This window comes from Liolophura sinensis, chromosome 7, assembly GCF_032854445.1.
Source record: "Liolophura sinensis isolate JHLJ2023 chromosome 7, CUHK_Ljap_v2, whole genome shotgun sequence".
Classification (NCBI taxonomy): Eukaryota; Metazoa; Mollusca; class Polyplacophora; order Chitonida; family Chitonidae; genus Liolophura; species Liolophura sinensis.
This window is the reverse complement of record NC_088301.1, coordinates 3,977,302-4,004,686: the sequence shown is the minus strand read 5'-3', so window position 1 is coordinate 4,004,686 and position 27,385 is coordinate 3,977,302. Positions and strand designations below refer to the sequence as shown.

Sequence of the window (27,385 nt, the reverse complement as noted above, 5' to 3'; positions counted from 1 at the left end):
CAGCGTACGACCGGAGAGGAAGACAGCATGAGCTGGACTTGAACTCACAGCGATCACACTGGTGAGAGGCCCAGCTTCATACTTAAGCGCTTCTCATGTTATTGGGAATGTACCTTTACAAATCTGCAGCGGACATCGTTCCACCATCGCTTACAAAGAGAAAGTAGTTGTACTTACGCTGACCCTCATGCCACAACTCTGTGATATGTGATACCCCCCCCCCCCCTCGAAATCACAATATTTTGCAAACCCAGGTTAGTTAAGTTATTGTCTATATCAAGAGGCTTGGTTGAAGGTATAGCTAGCCGCCTGCTATAAGAATCAGTCAATCAATCAATCAATCAATAACTCAGTTTCTGAATTTCTACTCATCAAAGCTACTCCTGCTTGTTTCCGTATATATTACTTAACATGTGCTGAGATCAACCAAATCCAACGTACAACAACAACACCCCCTCCTCTCCTTCGAAGATATATTAAAGGTATACACACACTTTTCATTTTATTTCTAAGAAGTCATATTTACCAGAATCCTGTCATCACTCTACATTTGTCATCTAGTTTTCATTCCATGCATATACTGCCATAGTTATTTGTGTAACTTTAGATAAAAACAGATATATGCAACGTTTTTACAGGTGCTCTGCACAGCCGGGCAAAATAGCGCAATGTTCCTGTTTGTTATGTGATTTGTGCTCATTTGACTGATTGATCTCTTGATGCCGCGATTGAGTCCTTACATCCGTACGTGTTTCCCTTAACATGATTCATGATTTTTTTAAGGACATGGTCACTTTAACCGACTCCTGGGTGATTTGTTCTTATTTTTTTTACTTATTGTTCTTATGAATGTCCAACATAAAAATGAAAATTGTACCTGTAGATAAGCGTTTGAAAATAATGGTAGTCAGCTGACTGAGTGGGTATGTAGTGGGTGTGGCATCGTCCTTAGACCAATCAGATGTCGTATCGAGGCCGCGGTCACAACGATAGCCAAATGGTAGACGTGAGCCATGAGGTCATGTGACATCGTTTGTGGTATAAATTGACCGGCTAGCGGCGACAGCAGCGCGAAGTGGACAAGACGTAACCAGGTGGTGGAGCTGGTTATATGAACTGACCGGCGACTGTCCAGGCGTCGAAAATAAATTTGGAAAGGTAGGCCTATGTTATGATACCATTTTTTAACTACCTCTAAATGTTATTTGTTTATTTGTAGAATAAAAGTAAACAACAGTGTGGATAATTCCATTGTGACCAGTAAGCGCAGGTGACTGATTCCTGCGATGTCGTGTCCACTCCAGCTCGCGTCATTCACGCACATTTGACATGCTCATGTAGCTACACGTATAGAATACATATGTACTGTAGCGGTAATAATGTCTTGGCTGGACACATAATGATGATTAAACATCTGACCACAGACGCTTAATATGTAATAGCTGACAGTAACAAATACACGTGACTACATCCGGGTAGGCCTATATTAGAAATGTTCCAAACTGTAAATCAGTAAGCTTCTATTATTGTATCCTGGTGTAATAGTAGTTAAACCTCTCATATTTACCCCAGGGTAGAAGTAAGCCAATTTATTGTATAATTATATGAGGTCAAATTTTACGCCACTTGTAGATTAAACACTGTAGAGTCTGTAGTATCTGTTACATCCCACCTTATTCAGAAAGTCAGGACAAGGGGTGGGGAAGGTTGGTTTGAATAAACGCACCCCTCCCCCCCTCTCCCAACCCACCACCACCGCCACCACCACCACCACCACCACCACCACCACCACCACCATCATCTAATGTAACGATATTAGTTTCTTCAATTTTTCATCACTGTTCATATTTTTTTTTTCAAATGACATTCGTGACAGTTTATGTGAATGTTAATTGTGCCCTCCACTCCACCCCCACAGGCAGCCCTCCTTACCCAAATAACTCAAATATTTTACATGTTTATATAAATTTAGACTCATATCAAACCTGCTTTGAGGTGTTGGAATGGACAGTAGTCAGTTTGTGAACCTACCTTTAGAAGAGACATGGGGCCCTTCTTTTGGGGAGTGGTCTCACCAGGATTGTGGACCCTACATTATGTAATGGGATTACTGCTGTGCTAAGATGGATATAACTGTCCTTTGTTACTGCAAATACTGTAACAGTGATAAGCCTTACTAAATACAGGAACAGGCTTGAAATGGGCTGTTAAAGCATCCTGATCGGTCCCCCTTTGATCGTGACACCCTTCCATGTGGTAAAATTCCATTAGTCTATTTTAACCCTATTTCTTTTCATCCAGTTCACATGGTCTGTAGATATTAAAATATTTTAACTAAATGAAGAAGTAAGGTTAATGTCAAGTTTGTGAATAAAAAGGTTCATCATTCAAGGGCTTTAATAGTGGTATGTTTAGCCTAGATTTTCACCTGGTGAGATAGTTGTTATGTGAGAGGCAGTATGTGTGATAGCTTAGAGGTATCGCTGTGTGAAATGTGACAGACTGACAAAGGCATGTGGAGATTGCTGATGTACACAAATAGTCCTTTGTATGTTTGGGCCAGTAGTCATGGTCTATTGGTCTATGTGCCACACTTTAGATGGCACTACTTATCACTCCACGCACTATCAACTCAGTCACCCATTTTTAGCACACCAGTACGCAGTAAGGAGAGGTATTGAGAGAGGAGGAAAAAAAAGTGGGGGTGCTGGTGTTTGGTGAAGCTTTTATCTTTTAAGCCCTGCATAACGGATTGTCATACATGGATTGTCATACATGGATTGTCATACAGGGATTGGCATACATGGATTGTCATACAGGGATTGGCATACATGGATTGGCATACATGGATTGTCATACATGGATTGTCATACAGGGATTGGCATACATGGATTGTCATACATGGATTGGTATACATGGATGAAAGGTTAACTTTTTTGTTTCACAGCAATAGATATTAAGCTTTTTTAATATTTATACCCCCCTGAACAAAGTTGGGCAATGTCAGGGGTAGGGGATTAGGGGCCAGCCTGTCTGTCCTTTCGTCTGTGGACACATACATTTTCCTGTTGTCTGAACTTGTGCATGCTTAAATTTAATTACAATGGGGTAATTTTTTTCATAATTACTCTCGTTCAGGTACATAATATAGATGCAGTATAAATGGATTTTCATGTAGAGAGATTTTGTCCACGCAACTGATGCTAAAGTATGACACCAATTTCCCTGAAACTTAGTATGTATCTTTTATATCATCTAAACATCTGCATGCTTAATAATAATGACAGTCTGAATATTCTTTTTATTTTCATAGCTGTCCCCATTCAGGTACAATGAGTAATGAGGCTAAATTTTCATGCATAAAGCTAAGTGGGAAAGCTAAAGACATCATCATGATGTTGTACATGAAGTTCTGTATTTCACACAGATAATGTCTGTGAATCTGTGAACATGTGTGAATAATATCTGACATGTGCATGGTCATGTGAATCTGTGAACATGTGTGAATAATATCTGACATGTGCATGGTCATGTGAATCTGTGAACATGTGTGAATAATATCTGACATGTGCATGGTCATGTTATTCTTCTATATTTTGGTTTAGTATATGAACATCTGACATTATTATGCAGTTTTATGCACTTTCACAAACTGCCGCTCATGTTCTCTGAATGCCTTGTTTTGTATAAGGTAAAACTGACAGACATTATCAGTAAATTATCAGTTTACAATAACTTCAAATAGCACTAATCAAATCTCCAATTGCTACATACTAGATCTAACTGATCACAGTTGTATAAGTGAAAAAGTCTTGAAATCAAGTGTTTAAATGAACACTACCATAGAAGTGAAAACTTACTGAGCATCGAGAAGTGAAAATTCTTCAGTATTAAGTGTTTAAATTTACATTATCACAGACGTGAAAATTTGTGAGTATAAAATGTTTAAATCCAAACTATCAATGAAGTGAAAATTTGTGAGTATAAAATGTTTAAATCCAAACTATCAATGAAGTGAAAATTTGTGAGTATAAAATGTTTAAATCCAAACTATCAATGAAGTGAAAATTTGTGAGTATAAAATGTTTAAATCCAAACTATCAATGAAGTGAAAATTTGTGAGCATCAAGTGTTTAACAACAGTTAATCAACTGTTTCAGGTACATGTGTTAGACGCATCTGTAATAAAGAAAAACAGAAAAAACAAATGAGTAAGCATTTCCTGTTATTATTTGTGAAGCAGGCACTCTACACACATTCAATATTGAGCAGCAGGTCATAGCTAAGATTAAAAAGAGGCCTCGCTACACAATGAGAGGTAATCTACAGCAAGGCAGCAGACACAGACATTATATGTACACACACCTAATGATACCTATGACTAACCACTAGTTAGGTACCCCCCACCCACCCACACACATCCACCCACACACAAAATACCTCCAACCATACATACATGGTTGTTATCTTGCAGAAGTTGTTTATTTTTACATGTCTGCTACAACCATGTTGTACAGCCGAGTCTTATCAGAGTTTACATTGTGAATGACTTAAATGGATATGTTATGTTCACAGTGGGAGGATTTCTTGTTTCATGTTTTGAAAGGGATTCTTCGCTGAGACAGTCAGTATAAGGGGATATGCCAAGTATCTAATGTCTTCATTAGGGTGTTCCAGTCAGAGAGCAAGACAAATAGCAAACAGTGAGACAAGGGATATGCCAAGTATTTGGTGTCTTCAGTAGGGTGTGCAATCAGACAACAATACAAGAAGCAAACAATGAGACAATCAGCATAAGGGGGTATGCCAAGCCTCTGGTGTCATCAGTAGGGTGTTCCAGTTAGACAACAATGCAAATAGCAAACAATGAGACAGTCAGCATAAGGGGATATGCCAAGTATCTGGTGTCATCAGTAGGGTGTTCCCGTCAGAAAACAATACCAAAAGCAAACAATGAGACAATCAGCATAAAGGGGTATGCCAAGTCTCTGGTGTCTTCAGGAGGGTGTTCCAGTCAGACAACAATACAAATAGCAAACAAGGAGACAGTCAGCATAAAGGGGGTATGCCAAGTCTCTGGTGTCATCAGTAGGGTGTTCCAGTCAGACAACAATACAAAAAGCAAACAATGAGACAGTCAGCATAAAGGTGATATGCCAAGTATCTGATGTCTTCAGGAGGGTGTTCCAGTCAGACAACAATGCAAATAGCAAACAATGAGACAGTCAGCAGAGCGGGATATGCCAAGTATCTGGTGTCTTCATTAGGGTGTTCCAGTCAGAAAACAATACAAATAGCAAACAATGAGACAGTCAGCATAAAGGGATATGTCAAGTCTGTGGTGTCATCAGTAGGGTGTTCCAGTCAGACAACAATACAAACAGCAAACAATGAGACGGTCCGCATAAAGGGGATATGCCAAGTCTCTGGTGTCATCAGTAGGGTGTTTCAGTCAGACAGCAGAACAAGATAGGAAACAAACAAACAATGAAACAGTCAGCATAAAGGTGATATGCCAAGTCTCTGGTGTCATCAGTAGGGTGTTCCAGTCAGACAACAATACAAACAGCAGACAATGAGACAGTCTGCATAAAGGGGATATGCCAAGTCTCCGGTGTCATCAGTAGGGTGCTCCAGTCAGACAGCAATACAAACAGCAAACAATGAGACAGTCAGCATAAAGGTGATATGCCAAGTATCTGATGTCTTCAGGAGGGTGTTCCAGTCAGACAACAATGCAAATAGCAAACAATGAGACAGTCAGCAGAGCGGGATATGCCAAGGATCTGGTGTCTTCATTAGGGTGTTCCAGTCAGAAAACAATACAAATAGCAAACAATGAGACAGTCAGCATAAAGGGATATGTCAAGTCTGTGGTGTCATCAGTAGGGTGTTCCAGTCAGACAACAATACAAACAGCAAACAATGAGACGGTCCGCATAAAGGGGATATGCCAAGTCTCTGGTGTCATCAGTAGGGTGTTTCAGTCAGACAGCAGAACAAGATAGGAAACAAACAAACAATGAAACAGTCAGCATAAAGGTGATATGCCAAGTCTCTGGTGTCATCAGTAGGGTGTTCCAGTCAGACAACAATACAAACAGCAGACAATGAGACAGTCTGCATAAAGGGGATATGCCAAGTCTCCGGTGTCATCAGTAGGGTGCTCCAGTCAGACAGCAATACAAACAGCAAACAATGAGACAGTCAGCATAAAGGTGATATGCCAAGTATCTGATGTCTTCAGGAGGGTGTTCCAGTCAGACAACAATGCAAATAGCAAACAATGAGACAGTCAGCAGAGCGGGATATGCCAAGTATCTGGTGTCTTCATTAGGGTGTTCCAGTCAGAAAACAAGACAAATAGCAAACAATGAGACAGTCAGCATAAAGGGATATGCCAAGTCTGTGGTGTCATCAGTAGGGTGTTCCAGTCAGACAACAATACAAACAGCAGACAATGAGACGGTCTGCATAAAGGGGATATGCCAAGTCTCTGGTGTCATCAGTAGGGTGTTTCAGTCAGACAGCAGAACAAGATAGGAAACAAACAAACAATGAAACAGTCAGCATAAAGGTGATATGCCAAGTCTCTGGTGTCATCAATAGGGTGTTCCAGTCAGACAACAATACAAACAGCAAACAATGAGACAGTCCGCATAAAGGGGATATGCCAAGTCTCTGATGTCATCAGTAGGGTGTTCCAGTCAGACAACAGAACAAGATAGGAAACAAACAAACAATGAAACAGTCAGCATAAAGGTGATATGCCAAGTATTTGGTGTCATCAGTAGGGTCTTCCAGTCAGACAACAATACAAATAGCAAACAATGAAACAGTCTGCATAAAGGGGATATGCCAAGTCTCTGGTGTCATCAGTAGGGTATTCCAGTTAGACAACAATACAAACAGCAAACAATGAGACAGTCCGCATAAAGGGGATATGCCAAGTCTCTGGTGTCATCAGTAGGGTATTCCAGTCAGACAACAGAACAAGATAGGAAACAAACAAACAATGAAACAGTCAGCATAAATATGACGGCCATTACTTGAGAGAAATGTTACATTTTGTTGCAAGGACGCAGAAAATAATTTTGAAAATTATACTGATTCATTAAACACTAGCTGGCTTGTGTGATCAGATATGCCCACCACTTTATCTAATGAGTGTATGAGTGGAAAATCATTTTTGTTGGGAGGGCGCTTAGCCAGCAGTGCTTTTTTCCACATCATTTGTCATAAAAACAGGTCAATGATAATGTCGATCTAAGCGTAATCCCCTTGCAGAAATCCTGGCTTGTCTGCCTGATCAGAATTTTCATGTGGTAGGAAAAACTACAAGTAAACTTGCAAAGTTAAAATGTCTTCAAAATCGTAAGAAGAATTCTTTTGAGCTTAGGTAAATTGAGTATATGCATTCATTCCTTGTGTCCCTATGTAGATGTAAATGTTGTTGACTGTGTGACTAGGTCTAAGAAAGGGTGTACTAACACTTAGCTCTGAAATGTACTGGGATTGGTACGATGCATGTGGCCCTCCGTCAGTTATTTGAACGCTTAGTTATGAAATGTACTGGGATTGGTATGATGCATGTGGCCCTATGCTAGGGATTTTAACACTTAGCTATGAAATGTACTGGGATTGGTACAATGTATGTGGCCCTATGTCAGTTATTTGAACACTTAGCTATGAAATGTACTGGGATTGGTACAATGCATGTGGCCCTATGCTAGGGGTTTTAACACTTATTTATGATTACTATCCGAGCATGATGGGATCCCAGGATCCGACCATCATCCGCAGAGGGTTTTACAACATACACTAACATTCACACATAAACTCCTCTAACTTACAACAAATTCCACATTGTTCAACACCATCCATGTTATAGAACATCCACAAACGGTCTAGTTCTGAGGGTGGTTACAAATTCTCACATAATCATAATAATAAGCAGATCGAGTTTTGACTGTTTCTGCAATTATTTTTTATTACGCGCTAAATAAACAGAGATTGTACATGATAATTTAGGAACCACAAAGGGCTAATTTGTAATCTTAGTACAGCATTTGGTGAGAACTTATGTAATCATTTGTCCTGGAATGCTGTTAGAATATTATATTTCCACTAACAAGACACGGGGAAGCGAAACTGGAAAGTCATGCATTGGTCTAGCCCACCTTTTTACTGTCCTGAATGAGTGAGAGTTAGGCAAATAATAATCCATTCACTGATACCTGCTTTACCAGGTGAGGAAACTGAAGGTACATCGTGTCCTGTTTGTACGCAGCTAGTGTGTGGGCAAACGCTAAAGTGGGGTAAAACGTTCTAAACAAGACTACCCGTACCAGCTGAAGAAGATCCGCATAAGATGTGATCAGGATGGTGCCAACATCTGCGGATGGGCCGCCCATCATGGCCGTATGATCTGCGTAGGATCCGTCCCACATCCGATCAAGATGCGTGTAGGATGGGCGGATGATATGCATAGTGTATATCATTAGGATCGAGCAGTACTGTATATTGTGGAGGTGGGGTTTCCTGCCTGGTGTCAGTATATACAGTGACTGTGTGTGGTGCCATATCTGGTGTCTGGGACACGAGACTCCATTGATACTGCACCACCCCTTTTTTGGACTGGCCAGCTATAATGAAACAGCATTGAAAGAATGTTGATAGGAGTGACTTTGGAGGAAAAACAGATATATTATTCATTACTCAGTATTTTCATGACACGATCCTTGCTGAGTACAGTTGACTCAGGGGACTGAGTTGACTGTGGAGGAGAATATGATGACAAATGAAGTATTGGCAGTTGGGGCAGCAGGACAAGTAACTTGTATGTGTGGAATTACTGTCTCCATTGGGTTTCAATCTCCCCATAAATATACATGTATGTATCTACCTCAGCCATAAATCATCATATGACAAGAATGCTCACCAGTGAAGCTATTGTTGTATGCTGTGGATTACAAACTTAAAGGCAAAGCCCACCCCAGAATGAAGTGTGTATCAGATGAAAAATATATAAAAAAATATTAGGAAAATAGTTGAAGTTATCGTTTTTACATTTTTTTAAACTAGTAAAATGCATTTGAATATTTTATTCTGTGTTGGCCTTTTCTGACCTCAATGGGACCAGTGACATCACATGAGGTTTTTGCTACTTAACACACATAAAACTGCAACATTTATTCATCATCATTCATCATTCATATAGATCTATGAATGCATCCAGCGATTTGACCTTGAAATGAATTATTTCAGGCAAAAACTATAGAAGTGACACAATTGATACATGTACTTTCTGGGTCACAACTGATCACAGTAGAATCTCATTTTTTAGCAAAATGTTACTCGGTTTAATAGAAAATTTCTGAAAAAAAATGAAAACTCTTTTCCTGGGCAGTTTTTAATGGTCTTTCATCTGATATATACTTCATTTTAGAGTGGTCTTTGCCTTTAATCCAGATGCTGCTAATTTTTTCATCAAACAGAAAAGCCTGTATTTCTACTTATATAAAGCTTAGTTTTCATGTTATCTTGACAAATTGTGAGGCACCAACTGCTGGTGTGACAATTGCCATTAACTTAGCCATTTCAAGCCTGGAAATAATTTTGTGAAGTTTGTACAGGACAAGATTGTCAAATTTTCCAGCTACTCCCATTGTTAAAAATGTGTTACAGTGTTTGTTTTTACAAAGGTGTAAAACAGTTGTCATTGTCAGGACATTGTAAATGTCTCTCAGCTTATTTCCAGACTTGTGTTTCAGACATGGTGTTATTATATAATAAACTATCTTAGAAACTCATGTTGTTGTTATACAGACATACCACAGCCTAGTTCTCGAGGGTGATTTTGACCCAGGAAGTCATGTTGACCAAGGTCCTTACAGGGAAGTTGACCTTTACCTCCCTGAAGCCACTAGACTTGACCAATTTCACAAGACAGTAAGTTTCTTTACTTTTGTATTTATTTTTGTTTTAAGTGAGCTAGCACGACCTTAAACATTGTACTGCACTTGGCACAAGCTGGTAACAAATTAAATGAGATAGTAGCCAGCCGCCATGACCTTAAATGTTGTATTTCACCACAAGTCCTTGACCAGTGAGGTGGGCTAATTTGGTCTAACTGTTGTACTTCACCAAAAGCTCTTGACCAGTGAGGTGGGGTAGTGTGGTCTAATTGTTGTACTTCACAAAAAGCTCTGTACCATGAGGTGGGCTAGTGTGGTCTAACTGTTGCACTTCACCAAGAGCTCTTGGCCATGAGTTGGGGTAGTGCGATCTAATTGTTGTACTTCACTAAGAGCTCTTGACCATGAGGTGGGGTAGTGTGGTCTAATTGTTGTACTTCACTAAGAGCTCTTGACCATGAGGTGGGGTAGTGTGGTCTAATTGTTGTACTTCACCAAGAGCTCTTGACCACGAGGTGGGGTAGTGTGGTCTAACTGTTATACTTCACCAAGAGCTCTTGACCACGAGGTGGGGTAGTGTGATCTAACTGTTATACTTCACCAAGAGCTCTTGACCATGAGGTGGGGTAGTGTGGTCTAACTGTTATACTTCACCAAGAGCTCTTGACCATGAGGTGGGGTAGTGCGATCTAACTGTTGTACTTCACCAAGAGCTCTTGACCATGAGGTGGGGTAGTGTGGTCTAACTGTTGTACTTCACAAAAAGCTCTGTACCATGAGTTGGGGTAGTGTGATCTAACTGTTGTACTTCACCAAGAGCTCTTGACCATGAGGTGGGGTAGTGTGGTCTAACTGTTGTACTTCACCAAGAGCTCTTGACCATGAGGTGGGGTAGTGTGGTCTAACTGTTATACTTCACCAAGAGCTCTTGACCATGAGGTGGGGTAGTGCAGCCTAACTGTTGTACTTCACCAAGAGCTCTTGACCATGAGGTGGGGTAGTGTGGCCTAACTGCTGTACTTCACCAAAAGCATTTGACCAGTGAGATGACATGCGAAAAAATTGTCAGGGTTTGTCTGGCCTTATCCATTTGTAAAGCTGATCACTGAGAAATGAAATTTAAATGAAAAAAATTCATTGCATTATATAAATACCAGTAAATATTTTTTCTAATATGATTTGATATATTGAAAGTGATATTAAAAGTTATGTTTTCATAGAAGGTATATAGGATGTCGCATCAGCTGTGAAAATTTTTCTATTTATGTTTAAAAGCATGGAATTATTCACAGATATTTATAATATTCATTCAGTTAATTTAATCCTCATTGAAAATTCTGGTTTATTCTTCCATGAAAGTGTTTAAGTTTTTCTAAAATTTTGTAATACTAGAAATTTTCGCGTAGACTGATGCCACCGTAGCCTTATTTTGATAGATGTTGTCAGATGTTGTTGCATTGTTCAGCTTCATGGACGTCTTTACATTTCAGAGAGCTCAGGGATTACTTCAACAACAGTTATGACCTGAATGAGAGCCTCTTTACCAGCCTGAAAGGTAATCATTTTATTATAGGTATAGATATTATAAAAGACATTTGCTTTGTCAAGGGGTTTGTCAGGTACCTGGTTAAGGGAGAGCTTATTCGAGAAACTGAAATTTTTATGAACCTTCTTGTATAAGCCTGACACTGTCATGTGAGTGAAAAAATTCCTGAGATGTTCTCAAATCCAGCTGTAACACTTTAGGCCGCAAGTTTCATTGAGGAGGTATGGTTGGTACCTGATCAGTTTCCTCCTGGGCGTCACCTTTCCTCCTGGGGCCCCCCAGCTCCTCCAGGGCCTCCCGTTTCCAAAAAGTTTTCTGCAAGAGCCCCATGTTTCCTCCTGGGCCTCCTGTTTACACCATAATCTCACGTTTCCACCTGGGTCTTGTGTTTACTCCAGGGCCAAACACTTCCACCTGGGCCTTTTCTTCCCTCCAGGGCTTAATGTATTCACCTGGGCCTCATGTTTCTTCCAGGGCCTATTGTTTCCTCCAGGATCTCATGTTTCTTCCAAGACCCCACCTTTCCTCTACGACCTCACTTTTCCTCCAAGACCTTACTTTTTCCTCCAGGACCCCACATTCCTCCAGGATCTCACATTTCCTCCAGGACCCCACATTCCTCCAGGATCACGCATTTCCTCCAGCACCCCATGTTTCCTCCAGGATTCCACATTTGCTTCAGGATCTCACATTTGCTCCAGGATCTCACATTTCCTCAATCACCCCATGTGTCCTCCAGGATCCCATGTTTCATCCAGGATCTCACATCTCCTCCAGGATCTCACATTTGCTCCAGGATTTCACATTTGCTCCAGGATTTCACATTTCCTCCAGCACCCCATGTTTCCTCCAGTATCCCATGTTTCCTCCAGGACCCCACATTCCTCCAGGATCTTACATTTCCTCCAGCACCCCATGTTTCCTCCAGCACCCCATGTTTCCTCCAGGATCGCACATTTCCCCCAGCACCCCATGTTTCCTCCAGGATTTCACATTTCCTCCAGCACCCCATGTTTCCTCCAGTATCCCATGTTTCCTCCAGGACCCCACATTCCTCCAGGATCTTACATTTCCTCCAGCACCCCATGTTTCCTCCAGCACCCCATGTTTCCTCCAGCACCCCATGTTTTCTCCAGTATCCCATGTTTCCTCCAGGACCCCACATTCCTCCAGGATCTTACATTTCCTCCAGCACCCCATGTTTCCTCCAGCACCCCATGTTTCCTCCAGCACCCCATGTTTTCTCCAGTATCCCATGTTTCCTCCAGGATCCCACATTTCCTCCTGGACCCCACATTCCTCCAGGATCTTACATTTCGTCCAACACCCTAGGTTTCCTCCAAGGCCTCGTGTTAGGGACAGATAGCTGAAGAAGTAAAAGGACTGTTGGGTTTATTTCATGATGTGTGTGTTTTTTCCTGTTGATAGATGATTCGGTGATGTATCAGGTACCTGACCGGCTGCGTCTACCCCTCATCTTCTACTATGCTCACACGGCCTCTGTATTCGTTAACAAGCTCATCCTGGCGGGTCTTCTTGAGGTAAGTCACCATGACCATCTTCACTAGTAAGGAATGTCCAATATTGAGATGAGGTATGGGACGCAGACGAAAGCTGTTAAGATGATCAGTGCTGAACTGCATGCATGTCATCTTGAATGTTACCTGATAATATGGATATTATGTCATGCAAAATAAGGGATGTTACCTGATGGTATGAACGGCACTCTCAGAGCTAATTTAACGTGATTACGGTACGTATATCATGGGGTAGTCATTATGAATGCAGTGTTGTTTTGGAGAGGCTATGACCATCAAAACATCTATACTATATTAAAGAAATGGGTTACGTTTAAAGGTGTACATCTTGTTGGTTAAACTATGCATCCTGAAGTGTTCTTATGTCCTCCCAATTCTATTGTTCCAGGAGCGTGTCAATCTGGAGTTTGAGACCATGTTTGAGACTGGGGTTGATGAGATGTCCTGGGATGACACTGTAAGTAACCCAATGACATCAGTCATGGGTACATAGTACATTCAGCCATTTAAAAAACATCATTGAGTCTATCACAATGCAGAAATGCGGAAAATATTTTTAAGTGGTAAGTCTGCCTAACTGCATTAATGTAAATTCAACTGAAAAGATTAAATTTTGTGATTTTTTTCTCTCTCGTTTCTCTAGAAATACACAGGTATGAAAGAATAATACTTGAATTCTGTACAAAAATTGTTGTGGTACCTCACCAGTAAAACAAATTTGTGTTGAAACTTTCAGGAAAATTATCGCATGGGTGGAAGTTACAAATGGCCGAATTTGGACGAGGTGGTAGATTACCGTCGGCAGGTGCGAAACCTGATCCTGGCCATCATTGACACCATCCCTCTAGATCTGCCGGTTACCATGGATACACCAATGGTGAGAGCCTGTATTCTTCATTCATATCAGTGTTATTGTCGTATATGTTAATGTATTTTCAGAGGATAACCCCGAATGCAGACATAAATTGAACACATGTTCTCCAATAGGCTTTTTTTGTTACAGTGGGCACTTTTTATGGGTATGGAACATGAAAGAATTCATGTGGAAACTTCCTCGGTTTTGATTCGTCAGCTTCCTGTTACCATGGTTACCAGGCCCGATGGATGGGTATATGGCCCAAGCAAACATGGTGAGTTAGGAGGAGATATTTTGTGGGTATGAGCTATACCTTATGCAAGGTTTTGTGTCAAGCCAGCAAATCGACGGGAGATAACTGAATGGTTGGTTGTTGGTATGGCTAGCACATCAAGTGGTTATATTGGAGATAAAATGCGTGGTCCACGAGCATTCCTAGTTAGATCACGATTTATCTTTCAAGCACAAGAAACAAGCATTCTTTATTTGTCTTAATACTTCTTAGAAAATCTGGCCAATATCTTTATTCTAGGTAGGCTACCCTGATTAAGATACATGTAGGACTCTCAGCACGACACGGTCACATATGGTGACCTTGACACAATCTATGCCAAAATGGGAAATGTACAGTGTGCATATCAAGATTTAGCTTTTTTTTATCAGAGTTTATCGTTTATGTTTAAGAAACTGTGTTGATAAAAAACATCAGTGGTGAGCACGTGTGCCCTACTTCTGAATGAAACTTTTTCTCTAAAAAGAAACAAACAAGGATAACAAGGTGGATAAATAATTTAGGTAATTTGCAGGAATTGCCAAGTAAAGTAATTTTCAGCATTGCATAGATATTGTTTAATTTGGGATTAAATTTTGTGACTTTCTTGTCATAGTGTTGTTTGTGTAGTCATGACATTGTTGCAGTTTATCCATCTGATATTCTGTAAATGCCTTCCATGGTCTCTGTTCTCTAGAATCCCTATCCAGAAATGATAAAATTGTTGTAAATCATGCCAGCAATCATTTGCACAGTTGAGAAAATCCCAACTGATGTTTGAAGTTATGTCCAGTAGTTGCTCCATATACTACCTGACTTAAAAGTTTGGAAATACAACACCTGCTCTCAACTCATCCAGTGTTTGGCCAATCAAGTTCTTGTTTCAAATTTGTGTATTGAAATGGGGATTCTGATTGGTGCTAAGGTCTGACGTCTCCAAACAAAGAAAGGCCATTGGATGAGCCTAAAATAGGTGGGGTTTCAGATCTACCTTATCGACAGTTAAGTCAGAATTTTATTAGATTGACAGTCGGCGACATCTCTGTAACTGTCAGTCGTGATACTTAACCAGGTCAGGGTGCTGGAGAGAACAAACTGGTCCGTGTTGAGAAACAGGATGTGACATTTGGGAAACCTCGAGATTTCCCGTCCTATGGCTGGGACAATGAATATGGAGAAGTGTCCTGCAGGTAAGTAACTTGTGACTCCTCAATCTTTATATCAGGCACAATTCACAAGCAAACATTCTAAAACTACTCATAACAATCATGTTTGGGTTTGAATGTGTGACCATTAACCATTGGAAGATGAAAGATTAATTAGGTGAGTGAGTGAGTGCTTGAAGTTTAACGTCGTATTTAACAATTTTTCAGTCATATGACGACGAAGGAATCCTTAGAGTGAATGTAATGTGCCTCCTTGTTGCAGGACGGATTTCTGCCGCTCTTATCTAGTGCTGCTTCAATGAGACGCCTTACCGAAGGCAAGTAAGCCGCCCCGCCCGAGCCATTATACTGATACGGGTCAACCAGTCGTTGCACTATCACCTTCATTCTGAACGCCAAGCGAGGAAGTTACAGCTTCCTCTTTTAAGGTCTTAGGATTGACCCTGGATCTACCACTCCCAAAGCTCTACCAACTGTGCTATCGGGGCCAGTGAAAGATTAGGCATTTTAAGGAAGTGTGACATGTGGGCAGTAGTACAGATATGTCATGGTGTGCCATGGGGATTGAAAAAAAAATCATTATGAAGAAAACATTTAAATTTTAAATTCAATTTAAATAATATTTTTTATATTGTGCCTTATTTAATGTAATAAAATGAAAATCAAAGTTGCGCAAAGCTTAGGATCAGTTTTGTTCTCTGAAATTTTCACATATGAAAGCCAGTTTTGAATGCAGTTCATGCCATGCAACTTTGTCATTTGATTATGCAGATAAAATTGGCTATCTTTCTGCACAGTGTTCCTGAATTTGATGCCAGTCAGTATCTGATTACCAACCGTGAGTTTCTGGAATTTGTCAAAGCTGGTGGTTACCAAGACAACCAGCTGTGGTCAGAGGAAGGCTGGGCGTGGCGTGTCTACAAAGATGCCAGTCATCCGATTTTCTGGACGTGTGATAAAGGTAAGATTTCTTACTTCCTAGTTAAATACTGCTACTCTCATCAACTATAATATTGTGACACCTGATAGCATAAGTGTTCATTTTACTGTTAGTTTTCAACAAAGCATTAATGGAGTGCACTGCTGTGGGTTTGATTGGTCCAAATTGATTATTCTGGAGAAATAGTAGAGTTTTAGGAATGCATATACGAATCAACTAAAGAAGCTCCTAGAATAAGATATTTCTCAATTTTATCAAATAAATGGAGAATTTTTTTTCCATGGTAATGTTGAAATATCACTAATAATCTTTAAGCAGAAGTATAAAAAGCAAGGCAGAGAGCAGAAAGACTATCCAGATCATCTGTTCACTTTTCGAGAACAGTTTTGTAATATTTAGACTTGACTTAATGATTCAGTTCCAGTTCAGTTATTATTTTTAGTGAGGTCTAGAACCTGATGAATGGTAGTGGTACAAATAAACCTGAAAATTGTTGTATCAGCACAAACTTCTCGAGTAATATATTAAATATTAAATATCAAATGTATAAAATATTCATACCGATCAACAGCTTCCTGTGCCTAGACGAATTTGTCAATTAAAGACTCTGCGGTGTTTTACTTGCAGGCTGTAAGAGTGGTTGTGGTGGGGTGTTGGTAAAGTACTCTCACTGCCAGGCAAAAACCAGCACCATCTGCCCTCAGACAGAAGTGGACAACGGTCACAGCTCCACCACCTACAGGTATGTGTATGGGATTTTCATCTGAGGAACTGACCACTCCAAATGGCCACTCTCGAGTCACATCATGAAGAAACTTGTAAAAGCCAGTGTACCTGCTGATCATATAAATATATCACCATGACACACTCCATAAAGTTCAATTCAAATTCATTGTTACAGTAATGGGTTTTTTTTTACCGCTTGATAACCACATTCACTCTAATGGCAATAAACACCAAACATCAAAATTGCTGAAGACTAAATATCACCTTCTGCATTCAAGATCACGCACCTTTCTACCTGATCCTTCTGTACTGAGAACTCACTGTAACTGTTGTTATATCCCCTCTGAATTTTGTTATGCAAAATCAAGTGCTAAGTGTGTAAAAGAATTTAAATGGCTATGATTCAGCTTGAGCATGAACGGAGATGATAATAATACCCATGGACGCCTGTAAATAGTGCACTGCTCAAAAGTTCGGTACATTCGTCATCAAAGTAGTCATCTCAGATCAGATGACGTAATGCATGAGCTTTGCATTCAACGTCACTGTTGTAAAAAGCATGACGCTCAAGTATATAAAGACGAAATCTCAACAAAGGCCTTATACTGGCTTCCTCTCCAGCCGTACGTGGGAAGGTTTGACAGCAACCTGTGAATGGTCGTGGGTTTCCCCCCTGGGCTCTGCCCGGTTTCCTCCCGCCATAATGCTGGCTGCCGTCGTATAAGTGAATTATTCTTGAGTATGGCGTAAAACACCAATCAAGTAAATAAATAAATCAACGGAGGCAGTAGGTACATTTCTATTTTAGAATGCACCTTCTGGTCACGTTTGCCTTCTGAACATGTCAGATTTTGGAATTTCCTCCACCTGATAATATCAATACACACCAGAATATGATCATAACCACTGAGTTACTGCATTTCACCTGAAGTTTGGCCTGTAAAAATGCACTTTCAGAAGCACGTAATGTCCTTAAAATGATACTTTTGATGCCAACAAGTCAGCTTATTATTAACTTTAATAATCAAACTTCACAACAAATTGTTCAGCAGCCCTGTAAATGAATAATTTGTGAAAATCAAGCAAAATGTGTCTCTTTCCTATCCACAGGTATCGTCTGATGTTTGATGAGATAGAGATGCCCCTGGACTGGCCAGTGACAGTCAACTACCATGAGGCTCGGGCGTACTGTGCCTGGAGGGGCCCGGGGTTCCGTCTGCCCGCAGAGGCGGAGCATCAGCTGATGAGGGGGACTCAGGTATGTGCTCCTCGGGAAGACCTCATCATCATGTCACATGAGGTCAGTCATCATACTCTTCATACCACATGAGGCCAATCATCATACTCTTCATACCACAGTGGTATGTCTCATGAGGTCAATCATCATACTCTTCATACCACAGCAGTGTGTCTCATGAGGTCAATCATCATGCTCTTCATACCACAGTGGTGTTCTCATGAGGCCAATCATCATACTCTTCATACCACAGTGGTGTGTCACATGAGGTCAATCATCATACTCTTCATACCACAGTGGTATGTCACATGAGGCCAATCATCATACCCTTCATACCACAGCGTTATGTCACATGAGGTCAATCATCATACTCTTCATACCACAGCAGTGTGCCACATGAGGTCAATCATCATGCTCTTCATACCACAGTGGTGTTCTCATGAGGCCAATCATCATACTCTTCATACCACAGTGGTGTGTCACATGACGCCAATCATCATGCTCTTTATACCACAGCGGTGTGTCACATGAGGCCAGTCATCATACTCTTCATACCACAGTGGTGTGTCTCATGAGGCTAATCATCGTGCTCTTCATACCACAGTGGTGTGTCACATGAGGCTAATCATCGTGCTCTTCATACCACAGTGGTATGTCACATGAGGCCAATCGTCATACTCTTCATACCACAGTGGTGTGTCACATGACGCCAATCATCATGCTCTTTATACCACAGCAGTATGTCACATGAGGCCAATCATCATGCTCTTCATACCACAGCGGTGTGTCTCATGAGGCTAATCATCGTGCTCTTCATACCACAGTGGTATGTCTCATGAGGCCAATCATTATGCTCTTCATACCACAGTGGTATGTCACATGAGGTCAATCATCATACTCTTCATACCACAGTGGTGTGTCACATGATGCCAATCATCATGCTCTTTATACCACAGCAGTGTGTCACATGAGGCCAGTCATCATACTCTTCATACCACAGTGGTGTGTCTCATGAGGCCAATCTTCGTGCTCTTCATACCACAGTGGTATGTCTCATGAGGCCAGTCATCATACTCTTCATACCACAGTGGTGTGTCTCATGAGGCCAATCATCATGCTCTTCATACCACAGTGGTATGTTACATGAGGCCAGTCATCATACTCTTCATACCACAGTGGTATGTCTCATGAGGCCAATCATCATGCTCTTCATACCACAGTGGTATGTCACATGAGGCCAATCATCATACTCTTCATACCACAGTGGTGTGTCACATGAGGCTAATCATCGTGCTCTTCATACCACAGTGGTATGTCACATGAGGCCAATCATCATACTCTTCATACCACAGTGGTATGTCTCATGAGGCCAATCATCATGCTCTTCATACCACAGTGGTGTGTCACATGAGGCCAATCATCATGCTCTTCATACCACAGCAGTGTTCTCATGAGGCCAATCTTCGTGCTCTTCATACCACAGTGGTATGTCACATGAGGCCAGTCATCATACTCTTCATACCACAGCGGTATGTCTCATGAGGCCAATCATCATGCTCTTCATACCACAGTAGTGTGTCTCATGAGGCCAATCATCATACTCTTCATACCACAGTGGTATGTCTCATGAGGCCAATCATCATGCTCTTCATACCACAGTAGTGTGTCTCATGAAGCCAGTGCATACTTAACCTACTTGTATGCCCTAATATGTATGTGATAACCTTTTTACTGAAGACGTGTGAGTGGAATGATGTCTAGCCAGCCACCTTAAACAGTCCCATTAAAAGCTTTTAATAGAATTTTAAACCTGTTATGAAACTGAAAGGTGATTACGCTGTTTCAAATACATGAAGGCAAACTCACGCCTCAGAGCGAGATTTACAAGATAAACACATGTTCATATGTCCTGTCATTTTGAAGAAATGGACATTAGGGAGAGAAATTCACATTACAAATTACTGTCTTTGGACACCTCATTTAGACTAGCATTAGTTAGGAGGCTTAACCATCAGTCATTTATCATTCATCACCTTAAATGTTTTAACAAAATCTTGATCATGGTAAATTTACAGTTCTTGTTTGTTTGGGGTTTTTTTCAGAAACTGGTGATAGATGGGGTGTCTAGTGACATCATCTACTCAGACAAAATTGAGGCTAACATCAATCTACAGTACGGATCCTCTACGGTTAGTCACACCTCCTCTCTGTTAGTCACACCTCCTCTCTGTTAGTCACACATCCTCTCTGTTAGTCACACATCCTCTACGGTTAGTCACACATCCTCTCTGTTAGTCACACATCCTCTCTGTTAGTCACAAACCTGTCCGTTAGTCACACATCCTCTCCATTACAGGATAACTGGATTATGACCTTAACAACAGGTTCATTGAAATAGTAAGAAGCAATAAAATATTTTTCAGTTTAATTTTAAAATTTCTGATCTCCTGGGAATAGTGACCTACCCAAAATCCTATACAAATTTGAAGACCAACATAGTGCATGATTTGAAATATTACAAATGTGTTATCTGCTCTGGACAGGTGAACCTATAATTTCTATAGAATTCATACGTAGTCTATCATATAAACAATGCATTTGAAGTGTTGAAAGTCTTACAAATTATGTTTTCAAATTGCATCCAAAGTAATATCTTACTGGTGATGTTTGGCCAGGATTCAGGTAATCATTCGTGCTTAATTTAAGTGACCTTTCCGCATACAAAGTGCGTTTAATTTATGTGACCTTTCCTCATACAAAATGTGTTTAATTTAAGTGAACTTTCCTTATACAAAATGTGCTTGATTTCACTTCAGCGTGTGTTTGAAAACCTTTCAAAAGGAAAAAGTTTAGGAAAGGATATGAGTTCTGTATTTTTAAAATTTAATATATAATTAAACTGTTATTAATGCTCATCATATATCCTGTAATGGAGCTTGTGACATCACCTGATCATACTTAATAGGTTATTGTTGATCAAGTTCAGATAAAACAGCACCCTTAATCCATAAAGATCACAATTCAAACAGAGTGTTGTGTGCGTCTTTTGTCCATCTAGCCTGTGAATCTGTACAGCCCCACGAGCGCTGGGTTCTACGACGTGTTTGGTAATGTCTGGGAGTGGACTGAGGATCACTTCAATGGCCTGCCTGGATACCAGAGTCACTGGCTGTACGATGACTTCTCTTCACCCTGTTTTGATGGCAGACACAACATGATCCTGGTAAATACTTGAACTTAGAGTCCCAAAACTCTCTTAGATGCTAAGTAGTTACTTTATAGTTATTCTGTCTTGTGTACTCAAATGAATGACTCCAAGACAGTGGTGGGGTTTTTTGGGAAGAGGAACCCGGGTAAAGTTCAGTCCTGGTAAAACCATCTGTGCTTACATTACTACTGACATTCGGGCTTCACACAAAATTGTCAGTATTTCATCAGTATTGTTGCAGAAGAAGTGCAAGAGGGAGCTATTTTGTCATGAGCTATCCCCCTTGATCCACATGACTTTGTTTTCTCCCTTCGATTGTGACTTCATCATTAGCACTGTCAGTAACTGCTTTGTGGCATGAGCTGATGACTGGAATTGTCTAATATACTTCTGAACATGCAAGATTGCCGGCCAGCCTCGACCACAGCATTGTTTACTAATTTATCACTGTTTATGTATAGTATATAAAATACGTGTTGGAAGTGTCACTTCCAGTGAAGGTAAAGAATTAGTAGGTTGGATATGTCACAAGCTATTTCCATGGAACTTGAGGAATCCTGTGTCTGTCTTGTAACTTTTAGCAGAAATGACATTTCCTACTTCGTTATATAGGCATATGAGAGCATGATGTTCGTCAAAGAAAATAATTTTTGAGAGTTTATGAAAATGAACCGTGATAATAAATGTTTCTCCTGCACAGGGTGGCTCGTGGATTTCCACTGGGGATGAGGCCTCACGCTTCGCTCGCTACTCATTCAGACGACACTTCTTTCAACATTGCGGTTTCCGTGTGGTCTGCAGTGTGTCTACTGACAGCCAGAAACCCACACTGCCTGTCCGATTGGTCAGTCCAACGGTCTTCATTCCAGGGCTTGGAGTCACAGGTAAGTTTAAGGGGGATATTTTGGTCATGCAAGAAAACGCATTCTAAAAATCCATGAAGTTGTTATTTCATTGAAATACTGTCAGTGTCACATACCTAAAGTCACATGTGACAGAGGCAAAAAGTCAAGGGAATAACACAACCCACTATGCAGCATCTGATCAGTGAATTGAGGGATCTGAATTGATCCTCCAAGGTTTCCATCATCATCACCAAGCCTAAATATAATTGTATTTTTTTAATAAAAAAGTGTTTAAATCAACAATTCCCCATTTCCTTCCGCCGTAATGCCTGCTAACATCATATATGTGAAATATTCTTTAGTATGGCATAAAAGTCCAGTTAATTAAGCATTCATACTTTCCTACTTTTAGAGAATAAGACACCACTGATCAAGCAGGTTGAAGTTGAGTTTGTGAAGACCACCAACAGCCAGTTCACATTTGATGAGGAGCCAGCATTATGGGGCATCACTGAGCTGGAGTTTGGGTTCCGAGATGACTTTGCTTCCTCTGTTGCTGAGGCAGCCATGTTCTTTGTGGAGCTGTTCAAAGCTGAGCGATCTTCCGCTCTTCACCTGGGCTCTGGCCTGGGTAAAATCTCATTCCTGCTGAACCAGCACTTTGACAAGGTTAGTTCACAACTGTGCTATTCATGTACATCGTTTGGAATACCTTGTGGAATTTTAAACTTTATAAGTATACAAGCACTGCAAAGTGAACTGAGATTTTGATTGATATCACCTTATTAGGCATGATTAAATTTGTTTGTCTCCACTCTCAGCCCTTTGCTCCAAACATAATTAAAAGAAACCCCCAAAAAAACTCCTGTAATGGTCTTGAAATCTTCAAGATGTATGTAACTTCCGTGTGATTTTCAATTTACCTGAAACACCTGTTGTTTTTCTCCCAGCCTGACTGTTATGCCATCTGGTGTTGTAGGTGCTAGGAGTGGACTTCTCCGGGAGATTCATTAGTTCTGCACTGACCTTACAGGAGCACAAGCAGCTGACGTATCACAACACTACTGACTTGGAGGCCACCATTACACTACCACCCCAGCTCAAGACAAACAATGTTGTCTTCAAACAGGTAATGAATTGAGATCATTCCATAAAACTGTTTCTTTTTTTTAAGGTAACATTTTTGTGCTGTACAGGCAAGCCAACACTAAAAAAATCCAAAAGAAAAAAAAATTTCTATTAAAATCCACCTTTTTATTTTGTCTGATCTTGATGTTTTAATGATTTTCCTGTTTTTCAATGCTTTCCTATCAGACCTCCGAAATAAATATGGTTATTATATTTGCCGTGATCCATCATTGTCAAGAGGGTCAAAAGCTTGTGAAATTTATACATTCACATGGTGACGCTTCAACTTGATCATAGTTACCATTGAACCCATGTAGGACTACAGCAATGCATTATTTCATTCATTGTTATAAAAGTACATCAAAAAGAAGAATATCTAAAAACCAGTGCTGATTTCTCTTCCACAGTGGACATGGGTGCCTAATGAAGTAGGTCAGCATGACCTAGTTTTGTTGACATTCTTGGATCGCACTCTTCATCCAAAAGGTATGAGCAGACTTCTGCTTATGAAATTTTAATCAACCATCATGTTCTAATATTATATTTATATACTGCATGCCACCTAGAGTTGGCAAATAAAAATGCAATTTCAGAGAAAACAGACCTTTAAATGATGATTTTGCTGCCAACACTTCAGTTCTCCTGATAAGAAATTAAACTTCACAAAGACTCTTAAGGGGCCCTTTTAGTATCAATCAGAATCAACTAAAATGTCACTTAAAATTGCTCAACTTCAGGTGAAGTACTGTATTATAATATTTGCTGTTTTAATGAAAATTTTGGCTATTTATTTGTTTGGATGTATTTGTTTTATATGTATGCATTGCTTTGCACTGACTATTTAAGACTATTTGTTATTTGTTTTTTTGTCATTCCTGAAGCTTGGCTGGTGCGTCTCTGGGAAATTGTGAGGAAGACAGGAATTGTTGTGATTGTTTCTCGGGACAACTGGAACAGGGAAACACTTGCAGCTGTTTTTGGAAACAGGTATGTCAGAAAAATGTCAGAAGAATGTCAGGAGTGCTTTGTTTCTAAAAATGCCTGTGTCAGATTGGCATCACTGATGAATAAAGCCACAGTAGACTCTCTGTAAATTAAATGTACTCGGGACCGAACAAAAATGTCGGACGTCGTGCCACATGCTGCGTCGGATTAGACAAGACAGATTAACACTCACTGGAAATGTTTGTACTACAAACCACTGTGTTCAGAATAGACAAGAGTCGGTTTACTGAGGGCAGTTAACGTTACTGTCAAATGGAGCAGAAAACAGACCACAAAATGTTGTCGGTTTTGACAAGATGTCGGTTAATTAAGGTGTTGGTGTTAAGAGAGTCCCATGTATATGAAAGTGTAAATTATGCTATCTGCAAACTTCTGTAAACTACATCAGATATTTAAAGCACTGGCTTGACCCTTAATCATGCAGTCTTAATCCAGCTGAGCTCCTCCTAGCAGTGAGTCTCTTTGCCAGTGAGTCGGGAGGTTTGTCAGTGAGTCTCTTTGCTAGTGAGTCGAGAGGTTTTTCAGTGAGTCTCTTTGCCAGTTAGTCAGGAAGTTTGTCAGGTACGCAGTGAGTCGGGAGGTTTGTCAGGTACCCGATGAAGGCTGCTGGTTTACTCCTTGCAGTCAGATTTCCTTCACCCATGAATTTAACAGCCGTCTTACAGGTGATAAAAGTGATTAACATCATTTGTATAGATGTTTTTGGTCACAGATCAGAACTTTCTGTCGGCCTTGAAAACAACTGCAGTTCAGCAGAACACTGATAATGGAGGAGTTAGATGTTCATTTGTTAATGTCTGTTCAGCTTGCATGAGAGATTTAACAATATCTTTAATCTGTGGAAAATGCCTCATCTATTTCAAATTTCAAGACAAGCCAAAAATGATCTAGCTCAGGAAAAAATTTTAAATAAATTGTTCTCACTTGTTCACATGTGTTATACTTACTCTATTATAAACCTGGTACTTACTCAGTTATTGTATACCTGGTACTTACCCGACTATTACATACCTGGTGCTCACTCAGCTATTGTATACCTGGTACTTACCCGGCTATCACATACCTGGTGCTCACTCAGCTATTGTATACCTGGTGCTTACCCGGCTATTACATACCTGGTGCTCACTCGGCTATTATATACCTGGTGCTCACTCAGCTATTGTATACCTGGTGCTTACCCGGCTATTACATACCTGGTGCTCACTCAGCTATTGTATACCTGGTGTTCACTCGGCTATTATATACCTGGTGCTCACTCGGCTATTATATACCTGGTGCTCACTCGGCTATACCTGGTTCTTACTCGGCTATTATATACCTGTTTCTTACTCGGCTATTATATACCTGATACTTACTCAGCTATTGTATACCTAGTACTTACCCGGCTATCATATGCCTGGTGCTTACTCGGCTCTTGTATACCTGTTTCTTAATCGGCTATTATATACCTGGTGCTCACTCGGCTATTATATACCTGGTTCTTACTCGGCTATTATATACCTGGTGCTCACTCAGCTATTATATGCCTGGTGCTTACTCGGCTCTTATATACCTGTTTCTTAATCGGCTATTATATACCTGGTGCTCACTCAACTATTATATACCTGATGCTTACTCGGCTATTATGTACCTGGTGCTTACTCAGCTATTATATACCTGGTACTTACTCGGCTAATATATACCTGGTGCTTACTCAATTATTATATACCTGTCACTCAGCTATTATAAACCTGGTGCTTACCCGGCTCTTTTGTACCTGGTACTTACTCAGCTATTATTTACCTTGTGCTTACTCAGCTGTTATGTACCTGGTACTTACTTGGCTGTAAATCGTTATAACAGTGAAAGTTTGTGTGAGTGTGTGAGTAAGATGGCCTCAGGAAAGATCAGCTAGTGTTGATGACTGAGTATTTATTATAACCCTCTGTCAGTAATGTTTATTATTATTATTATTAACAGACCTGTGATTTCGGCTGAATGCATGGTCTGGTGTCAGATCTTCCTTTTGAATGTTTGAATCTTCCTCATAAAGGGACCGCTTCAGATGCCAAATGGTTGCAGCGTCAGGAGTCCTCAGTATCAAACCCGGGTCGGGTTGGGTCATACCAAAGACTTTAAAAATGGTACTTGGCTCGCTTGGCATTCAGCACTGACAGGTTAGAGCAAGGAAACCTGACTAGTTGGCCCCGTGTCAGTATAATGTGACAGGGTGGGGTATCATGTGTGGTGTCATGGGCATGATGCTTCTGTGGCAGAAGCACTTTGGGCATGGACTTGCCCTGTGACAGGAAGCCACAATCTGAGTACACACACCTATAATGACTCCTCGTCGTCATATGACTGAAAAAAAAAATACGACTTTAAGCCCCAAGGATATATACCACTTATATTGTCTTTGCTTTCGATGTAGCCACCCCTCACCCACCTATCAAGGCACCCCCAGCTCCACCTCCCATTCCTGGGAAATGATACCCTGGAGTCTTAAGTTTATCTTCCAAATGTGTCTAGTGATTAAGCTGTCAGAATAATTATCATTGTAGGTTGCATTACGCAGATTCCAAGAGCATCGAGTATGAACTGTCATCGGGTAGACACCAGACACTGGTCACAGTTTGGCGACGAGAGTAACCTCCCTTGCCTGGAAACCTGTCAGTCGTCTCCTGTAAAGCTTTCCTAACTTTCATGATGCAGGCAAATACTTTCCGGTGAAGTAAAATTTTTACAAAATGTTGGTCTTGTTTTACCGATTTTTCAGTCTTTTCAGTTGTTTTTAACAGGTGTTTTACCAATGAAGACATTTTTTTACCTTGGTTTAGATATAAATATATATATATATATATATATATATATATACATGTATAAGATTCATACCGTGCTCAAGTTAACACGTTGACTGCCAAGGACGAGTTATCTCGTCGTCATGGGTGACCCGTATTCTGCCATGGACGAGTTAACTCGTCAAAAAGTATGGCTCACCAAAAACTCGGTTTATAGCCTATATT

General features: G+C 40.4%; 1 protein-coding gene across 2 annotated transcripts; it reads left to right on the top strand.

Moving 5' to 3' along the window:
- Positions 1–1,078: 1,078 nt before the first annotated feature.
- LOC135470036 (uncharacterized) lies at positions 1,079–27,225 on the top strand. 2 transcript variants are annotated; one of them, XM_064748737.1, is made up of 19 exons: positions 1,079–1,158; positions 9,829–9,951; positions 11,408–11,472; positions 12,892–13,004; positions 13,390–13,458; positions 13,738–13,878; positions 14,005–14,131; positions 15,201–15,318; positions 16,092–16,255; positions 16,862–16,976; positions 18,071–18,218; positions 20,300–20,386; positions 21,256–21,420; positions 22,106–22,289; positions 22,663–22,919; positions 23,230–23,379; positions 23,786–23,864; positions 24,260–24,365; positions 26,924–27,225. In XM_064748737.1, exons 2-19 carry the CDS (start codon positions 9,875–9,877, stop codon positions 27,009–27,011), a joined length of 2,253 nt encoding a protein of 750 aa, XP_064604807.1. In that variant the 5' UTR covers positions 1,079–1,158; positions 9,829–9,874; the 3' UTR covers positions 27,012–27,225. The 2 variants fall into 2 exon arrangements, with proteins under 2 accessions (XP_064604807.1, XP_064604808.1); XM_064748738.1 differs by lacking the exon at positions 1,079–1,158 and adding an exon at positions 8,874–8,893.
- The last annotated feature ends 160 nt before the right edge of the window (positions 27,226–27,385 follow it).

What these genes read in the sequence shown, in the direction of transcription:
- LOC135470036 (XM_064748737.1), top strand. Translation starts at nt 9,875, where the DNA reads ATGTTGACCAAGGTCCTTACAGGGAAGTTGACCTTTACCTCCCTGAAG. An exon ending in ATATGGCCCAAGCAAACATG is followed by an intron (nt 14,132 to 15,200) that starts GTGAGTTAGGAG and finishes ATACTTAACCAG; the next exon opens with GTCAGGGTGCTGGAGAGAAC. An exon ending in TGAACCAGCACTTTGACAAG is followed by an intron (nt 22,920 to 23,229) that starts GTTAGTTCACAA and finishes CTGGTGTTGTAG; the next exon opens with GTGCTAGGAGTGGACTTCTC.